Consider the following 9,349-nt stretch of genomic DNA (forward strand, 5'->3'; position numbering starts at 1 on the left):
TATATTGATACGTGTAACTTTTCTCCACAAATTCTATCAAAATTAAAATTATTATCACATGCCCGCAGCAACGCGCGGGTAATTTGGCTAGTATATATATATATATATATATATATATATATATATATATATATAGATAGATAGATATATATATAGATATATATAATTATCCGCTCCAAATTGGAGTATGCATTAATGGTGTGGTACCCTTACAAGGATGAAAGTTGTAAGAAATTTAAATTACAAAGGACGGCAACTATAATGATTCCTAGCATAGCCGACAAATTGTATAATGAAAAACTCGGTAAAGTGGGGTTTAACTAATTGAGAAGGAAAAGGAAGAAGAGGCGACACAATTGTCTTTTAGTATGGAGCAAAATAATATGAAGAGATCAGTAATAATGCGAATAAAAACGAAGTGAAAGTCGTTGATAAGAAAAAATCTCATATGCATTGGTATTTGAATTAACACGAAGAATCCCTCCAGATGGACAATGTGAATTAAATTGAATTCAATAATCGGAGACACAGAGGTGGGGTTTCTTGAGTACAACTTATTCTGTTTATTAAACTTAGGTAAACAAATAAATATACAGTACGTGTCAAAGTATCTGTATAAATAGTAGATGCCACGTGCTTCCGAAATCGAAATATGTCTCTTTCACTGTAATCTATTTCACTAACTTAATGAGGGCATACCATAACACATTTTCATGCGAAATATCTGCAGTCGTACACTATTCAGTTTCTGAACTGTACGTGTGGTGTATGTTTGATATTGCTTTGACCACAAATCCACGATGTTTCCTTGAAAGACGCGATGTATTACATTATTTTATTTGTACTATATTATATTTATATATATTCATATTTATATATCTATGTTTATACTTATATTTATGTTAATTTGATCTGTACTTATTGATTTATTTTTAATTATATCGACTGCTTTGCAGCCCAAAGCGTGCCGCCATTATGGCGCGCTTTCTTGGGATGGAGTTCGCTCCTCTCAACATCCCTATGTCGCGGCGTCTCCAAACCGGGGCCGCTCTATTCTGGATGTCGTCATACCTCTTCATGGGTCTCTCGTCACTTATTATCCTCATTTACCTTCTCTTTACTCAGTACTGGTGAGTTTAATCATGGCCTTCCTTGTATTCTGTCACTTCCATTTACAGGCAAAAATTGAGGTCTCAGAGGGTCACTTCCTCAACATTAAGGCCCCTCTTTGATATACTTAAAAGTTATGGCATGTATAGACAATTACGACGTCAAAATAATGTGGGAAAAGCTTGACGCGACCCAAAGTCCAGTAGAAAGGGATCAGAAGTTTGGGATGAGAATAAGATCATAAGGTATCCATCAGGGAGGTGGTGGTGGTGTTGTTGTTGTTGTTGTTGTTGTTATTATTATTATTATTATTATTATTATTATTATTATTATTATTATTATTATTATTATTATTATTATCATCATTATTATTATCATCATTATCATTATTATTATTATTATTATTATTATTATTATTATTATTATTATTATTATTATTATTATTATTATTATTATTATTATTATTATTATTATTATTATTATTATTATTATTATTATTATTATTATTATTATTATTATTATTATTATTATTATTATTATTATTATTATTATTATTATTATTATTATTATTATTATTATTATTATTATTATTATTATTTTTTTTTTATTATTATTATTATTATTATTATTATTATTATTATTATTATTATTATTATTTTATTATTTTATTATTATTATCATCATTATTATTATCATCATTATCATTATGAACATCATCATTATCATCATCATCATTATTATTATTGTTGTTATTTTATTTTATTTATTTTTATGGAATGTGTCGGCTACAAAAGTTGTTTATTGTTATCCCTATTCATTTTCCCAGGTGGATATCACTGTGTTACCTTGTCTGGTACTGGTGGAGCAAGGATTACTGCCGGCTAGGAGGCAGAAGGTAATATCCCAGATCATTTATGATTTATTAAGAATCCCATGTTTATATTTGATATACTCTGATAATTTTATCTGCTACACATTTCTAAAAGGATGTGGTAACGTTTTTCTGCAACCTCATGGGCCAGATCACGATGGCAGCGACATTGGAGATTGTGGGAGTATTTTCGTGACTACTTCCCAATAAAAGTGGTAAAGACAGCTGAATTGGACCCTTCCAAGAACTACATCATGGGATACCATCCACATGGCATCCTCTGCGGCGGCGCTGTTGGGGTCTTTGCCACTGAAGCACTTGGATTCTCCAAGGTACTAATAAATGAACTTTTGGACTTGTACACATTAGTCGTTGTTTTCTCTAAGCACCATTTTGGTTGTCAGTGACTGATTGATAGGAAAAAAATATGGCTTCTGTTTGACTTCTGTTGTTAGAGATATCTATTGCTTATGTGAAATGATAATATAGACTAATGCACAGTTTATTCATGGTATTTTATTATAAAATAGTAAATCCAATGGTAAAAATATTAAAGAATTAATTGTCTTGAGTATTTGAGAAGTTATCAAACAGATGGTAGCCATCACCTAATGAGAATGGCCTGTGTGCATAGGCCCTGACTGCCATTTTTTCTCTGGAAATTGAAGTTGGATGAAGGTACCTGCATTTTTTTCCTTTTTGTCCCTTGACAATAGTTCCTTTATGGTTTCAGGTCTTCTCAGGAATTACACCATACTTACTGGTACTTGAGGGGAACTTCTCATTGCCAGTCTTCCGAGAGTATCTCTTAAATGGAGGTATGCATATACAGTGCACAAAGACCATTGTGTACATCTGTCAGGTTAACCAAGTCATTGTATTGATACATTGTGTAAAACTTGTGTCAAATACTAAACCATTTTATTTCATTAATGGCTATATCTTAACGTTAATAGAGCCTTGATCAGTGAAGACCCCATTTAGGTCAGGTTCTCAACATGAGCTGAGTAAGATTGTCTTTTGTTTGCACAACAAAATTTATTTAGTGCACCTTAGTATTAGTAGGGTCAACAACTTATAAATTTAGTTGAGCTTTAGTCTACTAAAAAGCAAAGGAAAACTAAATCACATTATTTTTATTTGATGTATAAAGATAGTGACATCCTTGATTTAATCTGTCAATCAATTTGTTGCCTCAGTTCAAACTTGCAGGTGACCTACAGCCCTCAGGGAACTGTCCATGGCATCAGTTAGCCCTCAAGTCATTAAGTAAGATTTTGTATAGCTCTTGGGAATGAACTGTGCTCTGAGTCTTCATTATGGTGGTTGCATCTTTGGCATTTAGTGTCTGCTGCCAGGACAGTTCTTTGTTGGTTCTGTTTTAATGCAGGGTGGTGACATGCATGCAGGTATACAATTGCAATTCTTGCTTGTATTGGGAGCAATTTCTCTGCTGGATTGAAGTCTAGAGTAGTCTGGTGAAGCATAGAATATTTGTTTTGTTCTTTGTGTGTATGGGAGTGGTTTCTATGCCTTTTTCTTTTTGGCTACCCACCATGTAAGGGGGAAAAAGCCTTTGGTATATGTATGTATGTATGCTTTGTATGTGCACATACTTGTAGTATACAGGAAGGCATCTGTGCCCATAGGTCCTGTGTCTTATTCTTCAGTTTTTATACCTCATTTTAAATTCATGTATCAGGGAAGATTAAAATATTATAGGTTGGAATTAAATTAAATTGAAGTGTTCTGAAAGGGTGAGTGAACATTGGACCTGTTCTAGAGAACAGATTTCAGCTCCTCAGGGCTCAGGGTTGCACCTCTTGAGAGGATATATTAAGTTGCACTGCATAGTGGTTTGGTTGATGGTTTCTATCTGGGGGCATTATCCATTTGAGAGTCCATTTCTCTCTCTCTCTCTCTCTCTCTCTCTTTCTCTCTCTTTCTCTCTCTCTCTCTCTCTCTCTCACTACTTTGGTGTTCCCATTTCAACACTTAAAATTGATCACATACTTAATGTTGTATATTATTTGTTATAGTCTTTTCAGACCAACTTAGATCATAGAGTAGTGGGAGTTCGCAAAGTTTATAGATTTACAAATTGGATGGCATCCTACCAGAACCATACTGAAATTTCATTTTCATTCATTGATACCTTTGATAAATCATCTCCACTTTGAATTGATCAGTTCAGGGTTTCATGGACTTAACAAACTAACCATCCCTTGGCCACTAAATAATAGGTTATCTGCAGCTGATATGTACTAGCCAATAATATTTTCAGTACATTCTTGATGTCATACTTTGTTGTGGGGTCCATCAGAAAGTTAAACAAACTCAAGATCATGGTTGAAATTTGAGGCCACATATCAATTTGAGACATCATTGTGCTTGTTAAATGTTATGTACAACAGTGTTTGAGCTGCAACTAGGTTAGGGTGTGGAGCTTAAGTTTCAATAGAATACATGCATTAATATGAGTTTATGCAGACTAATTTAGTGTATATTCAACTTCTCAAGACTTTTGAAACCAGTTTGCCAGCAAGTTTTATTTTTCTGCCAAGATTGTTTGAACATAGTAAGAAGTATAACAAACTAGCTGGATCATTTGATTAATATTTTTGTGTCATTAACCCAGGAATAGTAAGCTCCTCCAAGGACAGTATGAACTACCTCTTGACCCAGGAGGAGAAGGGCAAAGCACTTTGCCTAGTAATTGGAGGTGCACCAGAAGCACTTGATGCGCATCCTGGCTCAACTATTCTTCACTGTCGAAAAAAGATGGGGTTCTGCAAAATGGCTCTAAAACATGGGTAAGAGTGTTAACAGAAGTGACATCAAAATATGGATGGATTTATGCTAATAGTTGAAAATAGCATAGAAATATAGGTAAATTGGTTACCATATTCTCATAAATGAGTAAGTTTGTTTTCAAAAGTTGCTCTCAAACGTGATAAAATTCACTGACCTTAACCTTTTGACCCCTTTGCTGTGGTGTAGTACTCAATTCTTATTGTGTCTTATGCTAGACAAATGTATTTTGTTAAAAGAATGTCACTATAGCAGAACAATGGAGACCATCATGATTAGCCATTTCAGTTGTTTACTCTATACATTTTTTCTGGCTAATACCTGATGATTTTATTGTTTTTAAGGGAGATTGCCCAAACAGTAGGGTGAAGTATAAAATTGTAGGCCTTATGCAGTTTGAGAAAGGGCATTCCACAACATTTTTTTGTAAACTCAAGAGCTTGTGATAGGGAGGTACTGTTGATATTTTTAGTCAAGTCTGATTTCATACTTTACAAAAACATTTTAGACTGATATAAGGTGATTTTATTCCTCTGAAAAACAGACTCTGACATGAAAGAGTTAAAATTATTTAGCCCAGTAAGATACTTCCTTGATATTGTTGTATCAGATAACAAATGAGTTTGGTTACATGAAGAACCACCTCCATAGTGATAGTCATAATTATTTAGAATAACTCATTTCATGGGATGGTGGGCTTTTATAGATTGCTCATGCTAGTCTCAGGCAATTTCATTCAATTAAGTGGTTGTCATTGTTAAGAATGGTTTGATTGTAGATATGTGATAACGATTGCAATAGATGGGTTGTATTGATGGATATTACATACAATCAGAAAAGTCTCATTTTTATTTCTATGTTCCAGAACTTCTTTAGTGCCAGTCTATTCCTTTGGTGAGACTAACATCTATAATCAGGTTGCTAATCCCAAAGGTTCAAGACTTCGCAACTTTCAGGACAGATTGCAAAATATCATTAAGATTGCCCCTTGCATTTTCTCTGGGAGAGGCATCTTCCAATACAGCTTTGGCATTATTCCTTTACGAAGAAGCATCACAGTTGTTGGTAAGTGTAATACATGTATACATATACCAAATGGGTGGGAGTGATTTCTTTTTGGCTACCCGCTGTGTAAGGGGGAAAGGCCTTTTGTATATGTATGTATAAAGAAGGTAGCCAAAAAATAAAGGCATAAAAACCACTCCCACCCATTTCATCCGTAATACACCACTCCCCTCCAGCCTCTTCCGTCCCTTTTATCTTGGCACCAACTGGATGACGGTCATCCCTGCATCTTGTCCACCGCCCTGGGTCAGAAGCAGTGGAATACTGTGAATATCTATCATGTGACATTTGAAAAATTCTGTCAGTCACCCACAGTATTTTAATCTGAAATATTCTAAAAGGTATTATAATAATAATTGTTGCTTTGAATTTAACTGGAGACCTGCAACTTCACAGTTGTTGGTAGTGGTTCTGGGGTCCTCCCATATAATCTCAGGAAAGAAATGAGTGTTGCCTGCAATGTGTGTAACATTTCTATCTCCCTGGTTTATAGTAGTAGGAGAGGAGCAGTAACTGGTTCAAGTTTCTCGTATCCCCTTACGTAAAAAGTAGAGGAAATACAATTGAAGTTGATATAGAAAGATTCTGTGCCCAATCTGGGGACTGAATGTCATTCCCTGGGTCTTGCACCTTCAGATAAAAGTAAGAGTGGTGATGGGTTTTGAAGATGGACAGCAGGGAAATGATGCTCTCTAATATCCATCTTGTAGGATCACAACTTGCAGGTTACCATAAGTTGAAACGATTTCATACATACATATACCAAAGGCTCTTTCCCCGTAACAAGGGAGGTAGCCAAAAAACAAAGGCATAAAATCCACTTCCACCCATTCCATCCTCACATACTCCACTCCCATTCACCCCACTCCCTCCCTCTTATCTTGGCTCCTCCTGCATGACAGGCATCCCTGCATCTTGTCCACTGCCCTGAGTCAGAAGCAGTGTTGCAAGACACAGCACGTCCACAGCAAGGCCGTTTCCTTAAATCAGGGAACCCCCATCTCCATCCCCTCATGCAGAAAAAGAAAAGACGGAGAAATCCCTTTGCACTGCATCATACTATTTTTTCCCACATGCTCCCTCACCTCCCATCCCCAACCCACTCCCTTTTGTGCATCACAGCATCATCCATACACAACCATTACTCACCCCTATCGTTTGTCTTCTTCTGTCCTTCCTCAATAGACACTCCCCTCTTTCTCAATGCCCCTTTTACCCCATCCATCCACCTCATCCTTGGTCGCTCCATCATGTTCACTCCTACTTCTTCATTCCACACCTCTTTTACCAATCTTTCTTCATTCATTCTATCCCAATACTCTTTCATCAACCCCATCTCCCAACTCCCTTTCCATCCCCATTCTCCTCCTCACCTCCTCATTTCTCACTCTGTCCAGCCTAGTAACCCTATCATACTTCTCAGGCACCTCATCTCAGACACATTCAGACTCCTCTCTTCATCTCTTATGTTCCATGTTTCTGTCCTATACAGTGCTGCTGGCACAATCACTCCTTCAAACAATCATCTCTTAGCGGCCACTTCCAAATGTCTATTTCTAATAACACTTTTTAATCCCTCAAGGCATTTACTTGCTTCTCTCTCTCTACATTCTACCTCCACCTCTACTCCTCCCTTTCCCACCACATTTGCACCCAAGTATCTAAAACTATCTACTTCCTTCAGTCTTTCTCCTTTAATACTCGTTTCCAGTCTGCTGCCACTTTCTCCCCTTGTACATCTCATCACCTTACTTTTACCCACATTTATCTTCAACTTCCTTCTTTCACACCCCTTCCCAAATTCTGTCACTTTCTTAATCCCCTCGCTGATCCTTAACCATCTCCAATCCCTGACCCGTTACCTTTGCATTTACCTCTCACACCACCCTATCCATGTATAAATTGAACAGCCAAGGTGACATAACATCCCTGGGAAAGTCCCACCCTTACCTCAAACCACTCACTCTCTCCATTTCTGATTCTAACACAAGCTCTACTACTCTTGTAAAAACTCTTGACTGCTCTTAACAGCTAGCCTCCTATCCAATATATCTGCAGTACCTCCCACAGTTCCTTCCTGTCTACCCTGTTGTAAGCTTTTTCCAAATCCATAAAGGCCAAAAAAACATCCTTACCTTTTCCTAAAGCTTTCTCACATATGTCTTACCACAAAAATCTGATCCATGCAACCCCTACCTGTCCTAAGCCCACACTGTTCCTCACCAATTACTCCCTCTGTTCCTCTCCTAATCCTTTCGATCAAAACCCTCCCATAAGCCTTCCTAACTACACTTAACAAACTGATCCCACTGAAACTACTACACACACACTTTTCCCCTTTTCCCTTGTAAAGTGGAACTGTATAGGCACTCCTCCAACCCTCCAGCACTCTACCCTCATGCATCTGTCATATTAATTATTTTCCTGTTTCCTTTGTTATAACAGTTGGGGAGCCCATTGATGTTCAGCAAGTAGAAAACCCAAGTAATGAAGATGTGGAGTCCCTACATAGCAGATATATAGAAGCTCTCATAAATCTTTATGAGGACCACAAACATTTATACTCCAGTAATCCAGAAAAACATCTTGAATTCCTCTAAACATAGCAATTATGTTTACTGGCTGGGTGTATGAAGGATTGTGCATATAGTGATAAAATAGGGAGCATAACCTTGTAAATGATATTTGAAATCAAATATTAGAGGTAAGGTTGTTATTGTTTTTTATTTTAATAAAGTTTTCATAACGACATATCTTTCCATCTGATTACCCATACAACTTGGTGATTTTATTTTTGTCTACTGTATTAATTTTTAAACTCATTATTTCAGTCAGTCAATCTATTGCCCAGCTCTCTTTTGTAGAAGACCTACATCTCCCAAGTAATCAACAATGGCAACCAGATTTGATCATAAGTTACTCAAAGAAGACATATTGTGTTGAGTTTTAGGTGATTGGATCTAGGGTAATTTATTTAATTATTTTTGTTTCATCTATTTTTTTAATTATATATATATATATGCATATATATATATATATTATTTTTTTTCTTGGGGGGGGGGGGTTGCGGTGCCGTCACTTGCCTGGATCTCAACTTTTCAGGGGTCCAGAACAACTCACACATGAAACATGAGGTGGAATTGTTGGTAATGATTTAATCCTGGGTGGTAATCTCTGCTGGTGTGCCAGTGTTGTTATTTTTCGTCATAGGCAGGAGTTTACTGTTGGATGTATGCAGTAGTCGGGTGGAGTATGATGTGTGAGGGTTTTGTTTTCTCAAACTCATTTGGTAACTATATAGAACTGGGTTCAGTATGCAAAGACTACAGGAGAAAGCCGACCTAGTAATTAGGACAAAATTTATGAATACATCACAGGTAATTGTTTATACTAAGTGAAAGGATTGATCATGATGATGAAGTGACAACATTAAAGCAATGTAATTCCTTTCAACCCAGAAGCATATTCAAATACTAGATGAATTTATGTACC

General features: G+C 36.3%; 1 protein-coding gene across 1 annotated transcript in view; it reads left to right on the forward strand.

Moving 5' to 3' along the window:
- LOC143039810 (uncharacterized) overlaps positions 1-8,608 on the forward strand; it is a 37,622-nt gene extending 29,014 nt beyond the window's left edge. The window contains exons 10-16 of the mRNA XM_076210058.1: positions 957-1,130; positions 1,937-2,005; positions 2,133-2,313; positions 2,715-2,799; positions 4,620-4,794; positions 5,658-5,857; positions 8,303-8,608. Of these exons, the coding sequence (XP_076066173.1) occupies positions 957-1,130; positions 1,937-2,005; positions 2,133-2,313; positions 2,715-2,799; positions 4,620-4,794; positions 5,658-5,857; positions 8,303-8,457 (1,039 nt within the window). The 3' untranslated portion in view covers positions 8,458-8,608. The remainder of the gene's footprint in view (positions 1-956; positions 1,131-1,936; positions 2,006-2,132; positions 2,314-2,714; positions 2,800-4,619; positions 4,795-5,657; positions 5,858-8,302) is intronic.
- Positions 8,609-9,349: the final 741 nt, after the last annotated feature.

Source organism: Oratosquilla oratoria, chromosome 27 (assembly GCF_046742065.1).
Source record: "Oratosquilla oratoria isolate Oo_2021 chromosome 27, ASM4674206v1, whole genome shotgun sequence".
Taxonomy (NCBI): Eukaryota; Metazoa; Arthropoda; class Malacostraca; order Stomatopoda; family Squillidae; genus Oratosquilla; species Oratosquilla oratoria.